Source organism: Rhinolophus ferrumequinum, chromosome 23 (assembly GCF_004115265.2).
Source record: "Rhinolophus ferrumequinum isolate MPI-CBG mRhiFer1 chromosome 23, mRhiFer1_v1.p, whole genome shotgun sequence".
Lineage (NCBI taxonomy): Eukaryota > Metazoa > Chordata > Mammalia > Chiroptera > Rhinolophidae > Rhinolophus > Rhinolophus ferrumequinum.
In genome coordinates, this window is record NC_046306.1 from 32,518,775 (window position 1) to 32,538,346 (window position 19,572).

The 19,572-nt window shown below is 37.3% G+C and overlaps 1 protein-coding gene across 3 annotated transcripts in view; it reads left to right on the forward strand.

Annotated features, from left to right (window-relative positions):
- BTBD3 (BTB domain containing 3) overlaps positions 1–19,364 on the forward strand; it is a 33,796-nt gene extending 14,432 nt beyond the window's left edge. For 2 of the 3 annotated variants that reach the window (XM_033094683.1, XM_033094684.1), the window contains 4 exons: positions 10,212–10,497; positions 10,998–11,088; positions 11,659–11,777; positions 15,350–19,364. In XM_033094683.1, the coding sequence (XP_032950574.1) occupies positions 10,212–10,497; positions 10,998–11,088; positions 11,659–11,777; positions 15,350–16,382 (1,529 nt within the window). In that variant the 3' untranslated portion in view covers positions 16,383–19,364. Of the gene's footprint in view, positions 1–9,686; positions 10,498–10,997; positions 11,089–11,658; positions 11,778–15,349 lie in introns of those variants that run through there. The other variant, XM_033094682.1, reaches the window with a different exon arrangement.
- The last annotated feature ends 208 nt before the right edge of the window (positions 19,365–19,572 follow it).

Below are 19,572 nucleotides of genomic sequence, written 5' to 3' on the forward strand. Positions count from 1 at the left end.
TTCTTTGGTTTCATCCCACTCATCATCATTACCATGGATCTTGTACCAGTCCATATAGCTCTTAACTATGGTGAAATGGTTGCTTTGCTGTGTGTTATTAAAAATAAAGTACTAACAGTTGAGTTGCCACTTTTTGAAGAGTAACATTTTGACTTAAATGCTTTTAATCTGCTCATTATCGTTAAGGTACATGTGTAAATACTGTATACCTATTTTTATGTAATGTAGAGATTGGGGAAACCCAAATTTAAGAACATATTTCCATGAGTATTCTTGACTTTCTATGGGAGACTTGAGCATTATTTTATGAACAATTAAATTATTTCATTCTATACCTCTGGGCAGTTCAAGTGCTGACCTACTTATATAGTAGCTCTTAATTAAAAAATTGCTGAATATATTATTAGGATGAATTTTTGTTTGAAATACCTTATTTTCTTAGTTCTGACACATGCAATGAAGCTAAGTATAGAACTCCCTCCACTTTTATTCCTGTTATACCAGCAGGAGAGATGGAAGCAACAAGGGAGTACTTTATCAGTGCCAATTATTTTCTGCAGCAAATGGGGGCAGTCTCTGAATGTTACTTGGTGCTGACATAGTTAAGGTTATGCCAACATTTACAGGACAGTGTGCCTTTATGTTGTGTCCTTCAGAACAGTCATGGGGAATTGTATACTTTAAAACTAATTACAGTAGCATAAAACATACCTTTTAATTTGGACTTAGAACAGATTTTACTTTGAGTTTTTGCCAGAAGCTGGTTTCCATAATAACCCTCTGTCACAAGCGTCTAATTCTAGTTGAATTTTTAGGCAATATTTTTGTGACTCGGTGCAGAAATAAATGCATGTGCCTTTTTTCGTTTTCATTTGGTGGTCTCTTTCTACTCCAGAAAAAGATTGTTAGAAATTGGGTGTAAAGGTGCCTTGTAACTTCACATGTTTATGTTTTCTATAGCACAGTTTTTCTCAATGTAGTAGATCTCTTTTTTCAAATTTTGTATTATTTGCTTAAAATAATTATTCTAGTCACATGCATTATAAAAATGAAGGAAGACATTTCACTAAATAGTAATTAATTGAGGCCCTTGAAGCATGTGTGTATTATGATGGTCAAATTGCAAAACTGGTAACTGATCTTTTTTCTGTGATTTTGCTAAAATAAGAATTTTTTTTCTGAGCTTGCCTTTCCCAAACTTACTCTGCTCATTCTACAATGAGAAAAAATTTTAATTTAAGATAATTTATATCAATTCTTCAGGTGTTTTAGGGGGTGGTAGTAAATTAAATGATAGGAGATCATTATTCATTTCCAAGGAGTGACTTAAGAGCACAACACATTTAGTCAGCTTGTATTTAGGAATTTGTTTTTTATCTCACAGAGCTTTTTCACTGAGTTGTGGGTGTTGGGGAAATTGGTCTGTAACAATTATCCCATTAATAATCAGGATCGGTATAGAATGGTGGTTTGAGGATTGTCTGGATTTTTTTCTTCCCATTCCGTATGCTCATTAGAAAAGGATGACTTTTCCCAATAAAGCAAGACATTCCTTGGTTAAATATGTAAGTGAAAAGGGGCTTTGGATTTTAATGATCTGACGGTGGAGATGTTTTTGGTTATTATCTTCCTAATACAAAAAAAAATGTATCACCAGCCAAAGTAAATATCTATGAAAAAAATTTTTTTTCTTTGACTAAAACACATTATTTTCCTCTGTCAACTAAAGTCAACAAACAATGTGGAGAAAGCCGCATTGGGCAAGGTTGTTCCATTCTAGTGTTTCCAATAGGATTAATGTCCCTTGTTGGATCAGAACAGTCTCCCTTCAGGCCTTCTCAGAAGAGACCTCCTAAAGCCTGATTTTACTTTTCTTTGAACAAATTGTTTTCAGGTATTTAGGAGAAAGTCATGTATATAATGGGATCATTGTAACGTGATAACAATATTTCTACCCATTAAACTAACTTTTTAATATAGATTCTATCTGGTTGAAAATAATAATTTCTAGGGAGTCATTTAGCTCCAGGTTTAACCTATATACCCTGTTTCCCCGAAAATGAGGACTAGCTGGACCATCAGCTCTAATGCGTCTTTTGGAGCAAAAATTAATATAAGACCCAGTCTTATTTTACTATAATACAAGACTGGGTCTATAATATAATATATAATATAATATAATGTAATATAATTAATATATAATTAATTAATGCAATTAATATAATATTTAATATAATATAATAACATAATACCGGGTCTTATATTAATTTTTGCTATAAAAACACACTAGAGCTGATTGTCCAGCTAGGTCTTGTTTTCGGGGAAACACGGTATAATGTTGTAAATTAATACATCTTAGATTGATTGATAAAATGTCTTTAGCAAATATTGCCCAGAGAGTTAATAGGCTTCCATTAATCATTTTTATGTACATATATAGCTGTGTGCCACGAGAAAGTATGCATTGTATTAATACTGGAACTCTTACCAGTCCTGGCAATGGAAAGTCTCATTTTGGAATGAGAATTTTTTACCATATCGGTTGTCATAGTAGCAGTCTCAATTGAGAATTGTGATTATATACTTTATCAAATGACTACTTGATGAAAGCTCAATTATTTTAATGTAGTTCAGAATTCTGAACTGTCACTTTTGCCGGGATAGAGGAATAATTAATCAACCTAAAGAAGAGAGTTTTCCTTTGTGTTTAATTATATATATTTTACTTTATTTCACTGATTGTGAGGTGCCATCAATTGTAAGACATGCTATTATTTTATGTACCAACAAGAAAGGGAAAAAGGACTAGTAGTAATGCTCATGAGATGCCGTCAGTTTTAAGATACAACCCAGTTTCAGAGATGTAACAATGGGCGGGGGAGGACTTAAAAATCATTAAAATACGGCACATGTGTACCGGGATCCCCAAAAAAATGTATGCAAGTGGACACTTTGGTCAACGTTGCTCAAGCAGTAGTTCACCATAATCAGAAGTGTCTGGATGCTGATGGTAACTACTTTGAGCATCTTTTGTAATTGCAGGAGTCAAACGTGACTTGTATTCTTTTGTTTTCGATATATATTATTACAATTTTAATATAGTTCTCCTTAAAATGTGTATAGATTTTTTTGGCACTCTCTGTATATACACATAAGAGTTTTAGTTGGGTATTGGTCATAATCATAATACTAAAATGTAAAGAAAACTATTAAATAAATCGTTAATTCTGCTAAACATTATGCAGATTCTTTAATCCTAGAAATTTAGAGTTGGAAAAGATAAGATTACGTAGTCAACACTTAAATTTACTATGAGATCCTCAATAGAATATATAAAAATTTGCAGGTAACTACCTTGTTTACCAAAGTACCCTAACCTTTACAAAAGAATTCATAGTAGCATCCCTTTAAATAGCTATCTTTAGAGTATCTCACATGACAAATTTTATATATTCCTTTTCAAGATCACCTCATTTAACATATGATTGAGAATGATTTGGGATTTAGATGAGTTGTTTAGTATTCCAAACAAGGTACACACAGACACGGCCATAATCATCAAATATCATCTTAAGTACCATATGGAATTTTAAAAAGAATCTCCTGCTCTCAAAGAATTGTCACATTCTACCTTTGGGCATTTTTTTCAAAATTTAAAGTACAATTCAAGGTTAACTGGAGCTCTTGTGTGGTGAAAAGGAAATGACATAATGATAACTGTCCATGAGCCTCCTTCTTCCAGCTGGCACTGTGTATGCCTTGGCCAAATGCTTGTCTTAGCTATCAGTCTTAGTGCTAGAATTCAAATTGGGTCATTGTTAAGAGAGGGCAAATTAGGTTGCTACTGTAGACGTTGCCGAGTGGCTAGATCGACTACTCGCATCTTGGAGCTCTCCAAGGAGGTGGGTACAGCAGGGCATCTGCCAACAGGTGATCTCATGGAGCTTTGAAATCCAATGGACACCTAGCCTGGAGTCTGAGTTCAGGTGCAGATGTGGGCATTGGGTGGGAACCTGATCACAATGTACAACAAACACGAATCTTGATTATTGAACCTCACCTGCAACATGCCAGCAACTGGGGACCTGCTTCATCTGTGGGTGAGGCTGGAGCAAGCCTCCAAATCGGATGAAATGTCAGTAGTTGTGAAGTCTGGAAGATTACAGGGGCAGGGAGCCCAGTTAATCTTTAGGTTTTTGTGTGTTGGAAGGTTGTATCACAAATGTTTCCTGCTTTGGGTACATTTGTTACTAACAGTGAAAGATTACCTTTGCAGAGTCGTTTCAACTTTTATCAAAGTGCTTTCACAGGCCTGTAATCTTGCCTTCACAATAAACTTGAGGAGGATGAACTGGGTATAATTACCCCATTTGGCAGATGAGGAAAATGAGGCTCACAGATACTAAGTAACTAACCTTACAGTCACTTGTTATTAGTTCTTGCTTTTTCCCCATACCATGCTGCCAGTGCTTGACTCCTTGTTTATTTCCAAATTTAGAAAGCATATAGTCTGTTTTCCAGCAGCTGCTGTTATCTTTAGGGACTGCCAACATTTTGTGGCTTGTCTGTTTTACCTTCCAAATCACAGGCATAACTTTCGCTCAGTACTGAAGAGCAAAATAAGCAAAAACAAAACAGACTCCATCATGACTGATCAGGTTAAATTCCTAGCCACTGCTGTGTTGTATTAATAATCCGGGGGAGTAGTACTGATTTCTTAATTTTACCTTATTTAAACCTCAGTTAACCTCACTGCTGTAGCTGTTTAGGTGTCTTGTAGTAAACCGAATACAAGTCTAGACAAGGAGTCCAGAGTTAGAGCAGGTTAAACAAGAGTTGCCAGCATTGTTAGCTGTTGACCTAAAATCTATTGGTGTTAACCATGAATGGCTGGTTTTCTAACTTTCATTTTACCTGGAGAGCCTCTTCTGTTTTTGAGCAGCTTTCTGATATGCTTTTATGTTCCTTCTTGTTACAGTTCTCCACTTCTTTCAAGAAAATGTCTTGCTCACATTCTTCCTGCAGCATGTCTCCTGCAGGGTGTGGAGTGTGTGTATTCATGGTTTTCATGTCTGTAAATTTTGCACTCATGTTTTTCTTGTAAAGTAGAATAGAAATACGAAGATAAAACATTATGTAAAAATGTAGGTAATTACTGTGGGTGAATATTAGAGTGGATGGAACAGACAAAATTAGGCAGGCAGTCAGGAAACCTTCATTCAGGTCCGGACATTGCCCTACTACTATTTAACTGTGAACTTTTCACACATCTCAATCTTTTGGACACCTAGTTACCTTATCTTTGGGACAGAGTTGCATTAAATGATTTCTAGAGTCCCTTTTAGTTCTAAACCTCCTTCAAGCCCCCAAACTGAACGTAATAAGATTCTACTAAATAAAGGTAGGATGTCTGGCAAACCTTTCAGTCAAGAGGAGGATCTAAGTGAGCTTAAGTTCTATTGATAATTTTGTTATTGTTGGGAATTGAATGAAAAGAGATAAATGTGATTGAACTTTCTGGCAATTATAAACATCATCTAAAACCCACTATTATTAGCTAATAACCTTTTAAGCTTGGTCCCTTGTCTTGCTTGTATGCCCAAAACCTAAATTCACTGCACGATCAGCGTGTTGTACTTTGAAAATACTTGGCCTAAAACACTGCTGGCTTCTTGACCCTATTTACTTCATTCTGGCAGATTAACCATGTCTCCTAACAGCTTTAGAATTCAGGAGGCATAGGAACAAGTGATACAGTGCTAGTTGAAAAGAAATTTAGAAATGAAATTTTACAATGTATATAGGTCTCTTATCCTTTATTACCCTTCAACCCAGTGGGCAGTGTTTCTGGATTACAGATTTAATAGATGAGGTTTTAACTATTTATATTTAGTTTCAAGGGGGAGAAAGAAGGCATAATTTGTGTTTAATGAGCTAAACTAGAAATGAAAGCAGAGAATAAAGTGATATGACTATTTTGTATATTCAGATTGATCTTAGATTTTCATAACATTTTATTGTGTTTTGAGTCATGGATTACTCTGAAAGACAGATGACAGCTATGGCTTTTCTTTACAGAAAAAGAAATGCACACTCCCAATTTTGTATGCAATTTGGGGGGTTCCATGGGCTCCAGTAAGTTGATGCAGCCTGCCTTCTACCTCATCTGGTGGCCCCTAGTCCAGATTCTTGATAGAAAAGAACTCTGGATTGGTAAACCTTAAAAACCTTAGAAATAATCTAGACCATTGTTACTTAAACTGTGCTCATGAAATCAATGGGATGAATCAAGACCAACATTAAAAAGAAAAAAAATAAAATGTCAGTGTACCATAACACGCTAAGAGTAAGTTTTGTGAACTGTCTTTTCATTTGTGTATGTACCGGGGTCCCAAAAAAATGTATACACATAACTTGTATTCGACTCTTGTTATCAGTATATATTGAGTATTAGAATTTTAATACAGTTTTTTCCTTTCTTAAAATGTGTATACATTTTTTTGGCATCCGTTCTGTGTGTGTATATGTGTGTGTGTGTACGTTAGTAATGAATCCAAATATAAAATGCATTTCTTACTGTGGACTGAGTGTAAACTTTAAAAAACACTCATCTCTCTGTTCTAGATGAACCTCTTTTGTAGCTGAGGAAACAGACCCTTAAAGGCTGTGATTTGTTTAGACCCCCCAGCCCTCCCCCACACACGTTTTAGTGGCTGAGCCAGGACTAAGCAAGATTACTTGATTGCTGATTTTCCTGTGCTAATTTTTTGAAATAGGACTGTGAAGTAGATTATTTAAAAATATTAAGTGGCTCATCTCTTTCATACTTGGCATTTTTCAGTCCTTTATTTTTCCTACTAAAATCGTCTCTGTCGTTGTCCTTTAGAATAATCTGGGCTTGAAGGTTGTTGGTTTTTTTCAGAGAATTGAAATATATTTGGGACCTCTCACTTGGCTCTTTACAGACCTGAATCCTACAATTTTGACATTTAGGGCTTAACAAGAAGAATTTCAGAACAAGGCATGAAGGTTGTTAAGTTTTATATCCAAACCAAATTAAATTGTTTTGAATTATTTCTTCACTTGATAATTGAATGCAGAATGTTGGTACTGGATAATTGATACTGGAATGCAGAATGCCAGATGTTGGTACCGGATAATTGGGGAGACCTGCAACATTCTTCAGTTATTTATATGAGATTTTTTTCAAACTTGAATTTCATACAAATTACCTGGAGGTCTTGTTAAAATACAGATTCTAATCCAGAATCTGGCTGAGATTCTAGGTTTCTAACAGGCTTCCAAGTGATGCTCCTGCTGCTAGCTCCTTGGACCATAATTTCAGTAGCAAGGACCTTGTATTACATGCCTTATATAAGAAAAGGTAGTGCTTCATACATTTTTTCCATTGTCAAAATTTTATTAACATTTTGCTGCTTTTCAAATTAGCTGCAAAAATCACAATGTCATTCTCACTGTTTTAATTGGATTACTTTGTGTAGTCAAGACTATGTCTTTAAACAGCCATGCTCATCAGTCCTCACTTCTGTGAGTGATAACATCCCTTTTTGAAGCACTGTTCTAGGTGATTCAGGTTTAGCACCATTTCATTTAACTAGTAGATTCAAGCTTTTCCACAAAGCTTAATTTTCCAAATAAGTGAAACCTTTAATTTCAGAAAGAACATTTTCTAAAATATTAATTTTCTTTCGTAAACTGTTACATGCACTTTACTTTTTTCTTTATTTTACTAGTGTGAAAGCATTGTTTGTCAGAGGCTGTCTTAGTAAAGTGTGAACTAAATGAATAAAAACCACAGAGCCTTCTAAGTTCTTGTGTCTGCCTTTTATACCTTTTCCATTTTGTTTGTCCAGCTGCCAGTTCCTAGTATGTCTGTCCCAAAGCAGCTCCTTTCTGTTTCCATTCTAATTGATTACTATGTGACCTGTCAGAAGGAACGCCCTGTGGTGGGGGCTTTCCTAGAGGGTACTGGTCAAAAAGTTGAGTAGCAGTTAAGCAGGAAAAAAATCCTTTAATTTTAACCATGTCCTGAATAGTTAACTCAAATAGCAACTCATTTGTTTCTTTTCCATGCTTTTTACCAGGTGCTTTTATTTTCAAAAACTAGTTTCTAGATCTCCCTCTCTCTCTCTCTCTCTCTCTCTCTCTCTCTCTCTCTCTCTCTCTTTCTCTACAATGTATGTGAAAATGTGTTTGAAGGAGATTTGGAAGTGTGTGAATATGTATGTGTGTAGTAGTAGCCCTGTGAATGGAAACATGGTAATTGTAAGCAAGCAGCATTTTAGGATCCTTGTAAAATTGGGATGAATGACCTGCTCAAGACCATGGTTCTCCTATACACAGTCTAGTCTGGCTTGCAGTGGCTTTGCAGTTTTAAGAACAACAATGCCGATAAAGAAGATACTCCTTGAATCAATTTAGTGATTTAGAGTCCCAGGAATCGGAAGTCTGATTTCTGGTGTGTTACCTTCAGTACATGATTAGTGGTCATAACAGTGGACGCTCCCAGGTGTTGAGCCCTCAGTCTGTCCTGCACTCGTTACTCAGATGAGTCTTGTGGAGCGAGCAGGGCTGTGCTCGCGAAGAGCACATTAGATGGGGGGCAGCAAATGGCTGCTGCACTGGGAACAAATGACAGGCATCCACATAAATGGGGTGAGATTAAATCTCCTCATTTAGTCCCTTTTAAAAAAAAAATAAGTGTGGAAACTACAGCAGGTGTTTTTATTTTTTCTTACTCACTAGAGCTAGAAATTATTGGAGGATTCTCATCTGTAAAAACCGTATAGTATATATATTCTTCTGATTCAAAGCAGGGAGAACCTGTTTGCATTTTAACTAGGCAGCATCAGAACATTTATCATTTTGAATATCCTTATGATTGATTTTGTGTCACAAGTTGTGGATTATATTCTTAAAAATTACGGCAAGTCTAAATGTAGCCCTACTATTTAGGTTGGATTTTGAAATTCTGAACAGGGCCCCTTCTGACATATTTTTAGGGAATTACAACCTTTAAACACTGATTACCAGATTTAGATTTGTCCCATTTGAATCTTATTTTTACGTCTAGAATTTGTCTTACGTTTCAGTGCACCTAAGCCTACTGGTATAATCATAGTCTAATTAACAGCATTTTGTGATCTGGGACTCCTGTCAAAAATCATTATAGGAGCTAGAAAACACTGGGAGGTAAAATGAATACATGACCTCATCTCTTATTTTGTACTAGACTGTAACTTTCACTCAGAGACTGAAAAAAGAAAAATAACATTTTTCCCATTAAGCTGTGATAAATGTGTTTAGTATGCCTTTGCTATTAATAGTTCCTCTTAGCTGGTAAAATGGAAGATTTTGTTTGAAGTATTTGAAACTAAATGCATCTGAGATAAAGATTTTACTAGAAATACAAAGTAGACATCAGTCCCTACCCTTTGTTAATTGACCCTGCTTGTTTAACTGGGAAAATAAAAAATGTACATCTGCTGAAGAGAAATCTGTGAGCATAATCTCTTCCTGTTTTCAGATGTGTTTCATAAGTTGTTTATGTTATTTAAATGTACAATAATAACAGTAGACAGAATATAACTGCTGTTCCTTTAATATCAGAGCTGTGCACGTTACAATAGGTGTCACTGTTTTGCTTGGTCCAATCATGATTGGTGACTTCAGCTATTGGCTGTGAGCACTGGCTGTCTGACTCCATCTGCAGGGCTGTAATACCTACTCCTCCGATCCATTCACCACACAACTTCAGCCGGCTGAACAGACTCGCCCGCGCGGCTCCAGCACATCTTGCTAACCTAATTCAGAAAACAAGTGCTACGGCTCTCTGCCTGTCATCTTTGCTCACTGTAGCATTTTCAGGTTATCTAGGAAACTGGGTTATTTTTATGACCAAATAAGAGAAACAGGAATCATGATGGGGATGTATTTAACAGACCCAGTACTGGATAAAACTTAAAGCCAGTTTGTATTCAACATAGTGAAAAGGTCACCTTGTCCGGCTGAGAAAAGAAGCAAAATATCAGCTTGTTGGTTTCTGTTAACATCTTAGCTTGCGCCAGCCTCTTTTCCTTGATGTTCACACCAATTTGGGATATCTGGCTATAAAGAGAGACATACTGTACTCATGGTAGATGACAAGGAAAAGAACATGAAATGTCTCACCTTCTTCTTGATGCTTCCAGAGACGGTAAAGAACAGGTCGAAGAAAAGCTCGAAGAAAACAAATACCAGCAGTAGCAGCAGCAGCGGCAGCAGCAGCGGCAGCAGCAAGTTGCCCCCGGTTTGTTATGAAATAATTACCTTGAAGACTAAAAAGAAGAAGAAGATGGCTGCTGATATATTCCCCCGCAAAAAAGCAGCCAACTCCAGCAGCACCACTGTCCAGCAGTACCACCAGCAGAACCTCAGTAACAACAACCTGATTCCGGCCCCGAATTGGCAGGGTCTCTATCCGACCATCAGAGAAAGGTAAGTTACGTGCCGGGCCAGCATGTTTACTTTAAAAGTTTTCCTGTGTTGAAGTTTCTGCTTTTGCACAACCCATACTGTATTTTAACATAAATCTGTGTTTCCTCTTTTCCCAGCAGCTTTATTGGTAATGGAAAGCTGCCTTGTACCTTTTCCAAAACAGTACAGCTGTTTTCCTCTTAGATAAAAATGTTTTTGCAAGCTGTAACATTTAAGTGACGGGGGTGTGTCTATGGGCCATAGAAGATAAAAACCTTTTATTTGCCCTTAGTCTGATGGAAAGTTTGGATAACTTTTTTTTTTTTTTTAACTTGACTTACTTCCCATGTGTTTGCAGTGATTACAAACACAGTTGTTTACTTGGAACCTTTATTTGTAGTTTTGCCCCGAAGTTATTAAACTGTTGCTAGCTTGAGAATCTTTTCTGGGTTTTATGTGTTGGGGCTGGGGTTGTTAACAATGCTAGATGCTGTGAATTAATGAATTGCCTCTGTTTATAGAAATGCGGTGATGTTCAATAATGATTTGATGGCAGATGTACATTTTGTGGTTGGGCCACCAGGTGGGACTCAGCGGTTGCCAGGACACAAAGTAAGCAACAGCTGCCTTACCGGTTTAGTCCTCAGATTTACCAAGAGGGACCCTCTCCATAAGCCTGGAAGTTGGGGTGGGCAGCTTGCCGATGGCAGGCAGTGCATGTTTCACCCCATCACACAGAAAGTGCAGTCTCTCAAAGGGCCTTGGCCACGCTTAATTTTTTTCTTTGTTCCTTCTACTCTGCTTTATACCTCACACAAAAACATGCCCTCTTCACTCTCCAGTGACGGGAAGTTGTTGCGACAGGTTAGGAAAGTCATGTGTTGACTCTTCCCCGAGAAGTCAGTCAGATAAGCTTTTCTTTTATTTGTTTATTTTGTTATGAGGGAACTTGTACATTAATCTGTTAAGTCCTTGAGATAATTAGCAGCATAGAGACTGGTTTGCATGATCATCTATCGTAATGCTTTCACGGCAAGATATATTGTGCCTTGGTTTTGGCAAGAGAGCACGTTTAGGTGATCTGTGTCCACTGAACCTGATTGCCTAAAGTTGTTTTTCTGGATTGATTTGCTGAAAATGCCTCAATTTAGAGCATGAAATAAGATTTCCCTTTCTCCACAGTACGTTTTAGCTGTTGGGAGCTCTGTGTTCCATGCAATGTTTTACGGAGAACTTGCTGAGGACAAAGATGAAATCCGTATACCAGATGTCGAACCTGCTGCTTTTCTCGCTATGCTGAAGTAAGCATCATTCATGTGTTTGGAAAGAGTTTGTTTATGCTGTACTTGTACTCTGCTGGTTTCACAGTTAGATATAAGTTCTGTGTAACAGAAAAGGGCGACTGATGAAGACAGAGGGTGCTGCTTACCTTGTAAATTACATCTTTCAGTGGAATGATGCAGGCATTTATAATCACACCTTGGCATGGGATTTGGGAGCACGTGGCATGTATAGTCACTTGATTTTTAACGAGTTAGAATTAAAGAAAAATAACTTTCTGGTATAGGTATTATCTAATAGAGGATGTTCTCTTTGAAAGAATTGTTTGTGAAGAAGTCTTTAAAGACATAAGTATTTGCTTCACAATTCTGGAAATTATATACCTTGTTTAAATACTACCAGTTAAGAGATTTCTAAGTTTTCTAGGAGTTACTGTTTCTTGTCAGCAAATATAAAACTTATTATCTGTAAAATAATCTGATCTTTGCACACACACACATACACATACTCTTACACAAATTCAGAGTTTCTCAAGGATGAAAAGCATTTGCATTTGGTAGTACAGGAGAAATTTTTTGAGAGCTGTGAATAGTTTCCTATAGCTTTATATGGATTTATACAGAAAAATTTTAATTGGTAGCATACAAATGTAAAGCTGTAAGATACATATTTCTTAAAAAGTAGTTTCGTATCTCACAGGTCTTTCAGAATCCAATACATGTTAACAAGGTAAATAAAACCCACTTCTTTGCATGTACTGGTGCTAGATAGTGGTCGTCTACTGTGTGATTAAATCCAATGATTATTCCAAATCATATTTATTTATTTTTTGTTAAATCCTTATTCTAGCACACCAAGTGTATCAGAGTTCAAGATTATCTGTTGCTATAGGAATTTTGGCTCACTAGAATAAATACAATGTTTGTTGAAAAAATTATTCAGTATATCAACAAATTGGACAATAATCCCACCCATGGTTAAAATGTTGCTATCTATTGTCTGCTAGCAGCATGACAGCCAGTGAGTTGAGTGACAAGGTGTTGGGACAAGGAAAGTGACTTTATTCAGAAAGCCAGCACGCTAAGAAGATGGCAGACTAGTGTCCTAAAGAACCATGTTAAGAAAATATAGAATTCAGCCTTCTTTTTAGTCAAGAGAAGGGGGAGACAGAGGGGCAAGAGATAATTGAGGACTGGACAGCTGGGAGCCAGCAGGGGGTGGAGGAAGACTGTACAACTTCTTTATTAGACTGTTGCCTCTAGTTAATGTGAGTCCAGTCTCAGGTTCCTGGAAATCTTTGATAAGTAATCATTATTTTTGTATATATTTCCCTTATCTCCTCAGGAGAGGCAGTTTCTGGTTAGGGGCTGTTTTTGTAAAACTCAGGCCACAAACAGAATTCCTGTAATGATGAACATGTCTATATGTAAGACTAAGCAGAAGCTATTAACCTGAAGACCATGGGAACGAAGCTGGCTTGAACAAGAGGAGTCTGAAAGGCTGAGCATTTTCACTCTGTTACAGTTGTAGAACTTAAAAGTATTTAATGCTTTATTTGCATTATAGTTTTGAAATCTATAATTGCGGTTTAAAAGGTTAAAAATAATTGCAAACACCGCAATGACTTTTGCACCAACCTAATAGTTGCTGCCGACTTAAACTTTCACAGTGGAAGATAAATTAATGGCAAGTGAGCATATGAAGTATCAAAATGTGAACTAATCCACCACCTTATAAACAACCAGTACTTTGTGACCTTTGTAATCTTTTAGAGATAAAAGAACAAAAACCAATTTTACCTGCAAGGCTTCCCCACCCCACCCCCCCACCCCTATCAAGCCAGTTTTATATATTTGACATTATCTGTTGCAGAGACTGCTAACATTAGTTCAGCATTTTGACTTCACTGCAGTTGAATCCTGTTGTGTCATTCCAGATATATACATAATTAGGAAACACGTAAGAATCGGTTACATTTCACCTAAGTCATTTGGTCATTTGACAAGCATCTTTTCTCACAAATGTATTGCCTAGAATATATATCAATACAGCTTTTTAAAATTAGACATGTCATCCATGTAAAGTGGTAAGAATCAGAAATGTAGTAGTAAGGTACAATTTGTTATCGTGCCATAGTTGATCAGTACCACATTGTCACCAGGAATAGTGGAGGCCAGATTTTCCTCATGCCTGCATTGTGGGTGAGGAGCCAGTATTCCTGGAAAGGGGGTTGTCAAGAAAAAGGGAAGAGTGCTCACTTGACGGTTCCAATGTAAGCACTAGAGTGCTGAGTGTGCTTTAGAATCCTCCCTACGGTCCCTGTTCTCTGCTTAGAGTATCACTAAGATGCAGGTGTTTTCTCAGGCAGCTTTGCCACTGGTAGATGGCTTAGCCTATCAGAGAAGAGAAAGGGCTTCCTGGGAGTAAAAGTGCATGTTCAATTTGTGATTGTAGACATTTTTCATATTGCCATCATTGTGTTTTCATTTATTTATTTATTTTACTTTCTTATAGAAGATATTACTAATTTCTTGTTATGTGTATTTCACTAAGTTGAAATACAATAACTAAAGGAAAACTTCACAGCAAGTAGCTAAACAGAAAATTTTAAAATGAAGTGTTATCAGCGTGTATTTTTCACCCGTATGTAGTTCTCACTGACTCTCTTGGTGAAGCATAGCAATCTCAAAGAAGTAGATGATTGCTACCTTTACATACCATTCTGAGAGCCTGCCCCTGTCCCCACAACACCTGGAAGTGTTTTATCTCCTGATAAAGGGATGCTCTACAGAGTCACAGGAATAGTGCATCTTTAGGTTTTCTTACTGTCTTTGAATTAAATATACCTGGAAACAATGTATTCTTTAATTTTGAAGGTGAGAGGAAAGAGTTAAAAAAAATTAAAAAGATACGAAGCCTGTATTGGATTCTGTGTAAAGGGACTTGGAAGACAGCATTAAAGTCCATATTTGATAACCTATTGAACTTGGAACTACTTGAAAAGTATCTTATTTAGTCTCAGGTTTTATTTTGTGTTTCGGAGAAATCCAAGTCATACTTAGTTAAAAGTATCAAGATGCAATTGTTTCTAATATTGTAGTATTAAAGGTACTTGTTTCTATCTGAATGTACAGAAAATTTTTAAGGTAAAACTTACATATATATATATATATTTTAAAACATAGGGGAATTATTTTTTCATTAAATATAAATTAGTACATGTAATAGACTTCTGCTGTTTTTTTCCTAATATCAACTATCTCTGATAATGAAATTCTTTCTCAAAACAGTTCCGGTACCTTCTTTTTTCTTTCCTTTTCTTTTTTTTTCTTTTTTTTGAGAAGACATTGAATGCAACTTATAAAATAGAGGCTACAATGGTAACACAAAGTTAATTATACAAACTTACTACTGAGTTGAAATATTAATTTATGAACATATTTCAGATGTTTCTTTAATCCCTAATCATTTTTGTAATAACTGTCACCTAAGATGATTTTCTTGGAAGTAACTTGAAAGTAGTTGCATCTTTTCTTGCTGGACACACTCATTTTGTGAAAATTCCATTTACATGCTGTGCACTTTCTTTCAGATATATCTATTGTGATGAAATTGACTTGGCTGCTGACACAGTGCTGGCTACTCTTTATGCTGCCAAAAAATACATTGTCCCTCACCTCGCCAGAGCCTGCGTTAATTTCCTGGAGACCAGCCTGAGTGCCAAGAACGCCTGTGTGCTCCTCTCCCAGAGCTGCCTGTTCGAAGAGCCAGACCTGACCCAGCGTTGCTGGGAGGTAATCGATGCCCAGGCTGAGTTAGCTCTCAAGTCTGAGGGATTCTGTGATATCGACTTCCAGACACTAGAAAGTATCCTCCAGAGGGAAACTCTGAATGCCAAAGAAATTGTGGTTTTTGAGGCGGCTCTCAACTGGGCTGAAGTAGAATGCCAGCGACAAGATCTAGCTCTGAGCATTGAAAATAAACGCAAGGTCCTGGGAAAGGCGCTTTACTTGATCCGCATACCTACAATGGCCCTGGATGATTTTGCCAATGGTGCTGCGCAGTCTGGAGTGCTGACTCTTAATGAGACCAATGACATCTTCCTCTGGTACACGGCAGCCAAAAAGCCCGAGCTGCAGTTTGTGAGTAAAGCCCGCAAGGGCCTCGTACCCCAGCGCTGTCACCGTTTCCAGTCGTGTGCCTATCGGAGCAACCAGTGGCGCTATCGAGGCCGCTGTGACAGCATCCAGTTTGCAGTGGATAAGAGAGTGTTCATCGCTGGCTTTGGGCTGTATGGCTCCAGCTGTGGCTCCGCAGAGTACAGCGCCAAGATTGAACTCAAGCGGCAGGGTGTCGTCCTGGGGCAGAACTTGAGCAAGTACTTCTCAGATGGCTCCAGCAATACCTTCCCTGTGTGGTTTGAGTACCCAGTGCAGATCGAGCCAGACACCTTCTACACAGCCAGCGTGATACTGGACGGCAATGAACTCAGCTACTTCGGACAGGAAGGCATGACGGAGGTTCAGTGTGGCAAAGTGACTGTCCAGTTTCAGTGCTCCTCGGATAGCACCAATGGCACCGGAGTACAGGGAGGGCAGATCCCCGAACTTATATTCTATGCTTGAAAACACTTCCCCAAGCAGTTTGAGCTCTAAGGTGCGCATCTGGTTCCTACCTGCTTGATGCTTAGCTCATCTGCAGATATGTGATCAGCGCAGATAATTTGTAATGAATGAAGCTATAGGCAGTTTCTACTTTCTTTCAACCTTTTAATTATGTACAGGCAAAAACGCAGCATTCAGCTTTTAACTATATGCTTAAAAGAGCCAAGTTCTTATTACAGCTTTGTGGTTTTTAGAATTGCGTCTGTCTACACAGCTGGGGAGAATTTGTGTTATTTTCCAAGTGCCCCATTGACTTCTCAGTTTTGTCCTTCTTAAGAAAAATTTTTAATCACCTCAAATTTACTTTAGGGCTTTATTTTGACAAATAGAAATAGTTTAAAGTAATGATGTGTAATTTTCAAACAGAACCCCCCCCAAAAAAAAAAGGAATAACAGGTAAACCTCAGTGTACAATTATGAAAGAAGTTTTGCTTTGTAATAAGTAATAATTTAGGAAGTAGACAATAGTCATGTTTAGCTCTTATTTCCTTTAAATATTTTACTTCTGGGCATTGCTTTTTCTTAAATCTTAATTCATAAGATTGTTAAATATTAACAATATTTAACAAAATGTCAATGTAAAATGGGGAAGTAAGAAACTGGATGTTTGTTTAGGCCATGACTTCTGCCATAGCAGATTTTATTCTTTTAGTTTAGAAGACAAAATATTGCAGCACAGGCACTTCTTTTAGAAGTAACTAAATTAGAAAATGTTATTGCCATTAGAAAAAAGTTACAGGCCTATTAATTCAAACTTAAACAGTTTATAAAGGAAACCTAAAAGCGTCCCATACTACAAATGAGTTAATTGATGGCACAATAGAATGCAGTTTGAAAAAGTCAAACTGTCTTCTCACCACTTAGCTTCTGATCCCCACCATTTCCCTGTTTTCCTGAGTCGTACTGTATAGAATTCCTATTTTCTTTTTCCTATGAAAAGAGGACCAAACAATTCTTTAGATGAATGGGAAAACAATTAGTTTTGTAGCATTACATGTTAATGTAATAAGATACTTTCATCTGTTGATTTTTTTTTTTTAGTCTGAAATATACTTTACCTGCTCTACTTTGATCATGTACTATCTTCTTAATCATAATTTTGTGTTATTCCTGGACTGCTAGAATCTGGCCTCTGGCCATCTTAAAGTGCCAATATAGATGCCTGCAGGGTTTTAAAAGAATGACCTGAAGTGGTGCACCTGATTATCCCTAATGTTCACTGCATCAGCATCACGTTCAGCTCTCTTACTTGTCCACAGATAATGTACACAAAGGAGGGAAAAGCTTATCAAAAAATTCTCCTTTGGTGGTGGCTTGTGATGGTTTAGTGCCTGTGACCCTGGTGCTGTCCAGTGTGCTCACTTCCAGTTGAAGTATCCATGTGTTTCTGGGCAGCTTTTCTGCTCAGTGTGATCCTGAGATGGTTTCCCCAGCCACCCAGAGTGTGGTCTCTGGCCGCCTCCTTCTCCTGCTCTGCAAGCCTGAAGCTGGCTTCTCTGGAGCCAGGAGTTAGTCCTGGGGTGGGTGTGTGTACGTGGGCACCCATGTGCACGCTAGTGTGTTTGCCGACTCAGGAATTGTCTCCTCCCTGCCTGGCCAGTGAGCGGTGGGACAGAAAAGTTCCCCTGCTGGCCCCAGCAAGGCCCTGGTGAGTGACTGCCCTTATCATATCCGCTGTGCTCCTTGGCCACTTCTTCCCCTGTGAATGAGGGCTTGTTGCTTTTGGCCGGCTTCCCTGATGGAGGAGAACACTGGATTATGGGAAATGTTTTAATCATCTTTGCCATTACCTATGTCTGTTAGCATAGATGATCAAAAGCTGTTACTGGTGATTATAAATGAGTATTCCCAGCACCACTTCCCGAAATTCTCTAACAATTATTTCTTATTGGAGATGACAGTAGTTTTGGCAAAGCAACTATGAAATAAAAGTGGCTATTTGATTTAAAAACTACTACTACTACAAAGGATTTTGTTCTTAAATTATGGTTAAACATTTCAGTAATCCATAGCTACCGTGCAAATTGGTAGACTATATACCTCATTAGAAGGCACTCGTTTTTAAGCCAGAAGACAATTCACTTTAGCATTAATTGCATCATATGAGATTGTGAGGTTGGGATGATAACCTTACAGCATAGATTGTTCGTTCAGTAACAGTGTCAGCGCTCCCGTTAGCTGCTGCCCTCCGCGTGGCTGGGGACCTGCTGGGTGAAAGCCGCCTGAGAGCCTGTACACTGAGTTTAGAACTTAATTTTATGTTAATTACTACCAAGGAAGAAAGACACATTTACCACCTGATTGGCTGGTGCCAAGAGCTGTGTGCTCAATTTGAAAATTGAATTTAGAATAAGAAATTTTATGTTTTAAATCCTATTCTCCCTTCTGCATTTTCAACAACATGGAATGAAGGCTAATGTGCTTGCTCTGTTTTCTTTGATAATCTCAAATTTTGTAGCTTTTAAAACTAGAAACTATTGTTCTGACAAGGCAGGCAACTCTAGTGTATAAACACAACTTTATTAAGCAGAATACTTGTAGATGCTTTTCTCAATGTATCTGGCAGTCTTTGTTGTTGTTCATACTGGGGATGAAGGGGAACTAGGCTAGCAGTTCTAATGTAATATTCTTTAAGCATATCTTAATATAGTATTTAAGTAAATGGTCTAATTTCTACATAATTATTGCACTGAACTGTCTTTTTTTTGTTTTTTAAGGTGTTGAAATAAGCCCGGCTAATTCAAGACACTAGCCACTTGAGCATCAAAGTGCTTGAATTTAGTAGCTTACAGCATTATTTATGAAGGAAAAATATATAAATATGAAGTACCTCATGTTGAATGTTATTGTACTGTATTTTTAATGTAACAGTGCAGATCTTGTTAGACACATGAATGTGTATAATCATGTTCAATGCAAATAAAAGTAAAATTGATTCATAGATTTGTTTTCCTTAGCATTTTTGCTGGTCCCTTGAAATAGTGAAAATTTCATTCTGGCACTTTTGGTGCCACAACTTTTAGAGATGGTTTTACAGGAGCATTTCATTTCTAAGTATTCAGGTATCTCTGATCCCTAAAGAAGTAAAAAATTTGAGGCAAAAGCGTAGGAGAACAATGAATATGTTAATCCATTGCATTGTTCAAAGCCT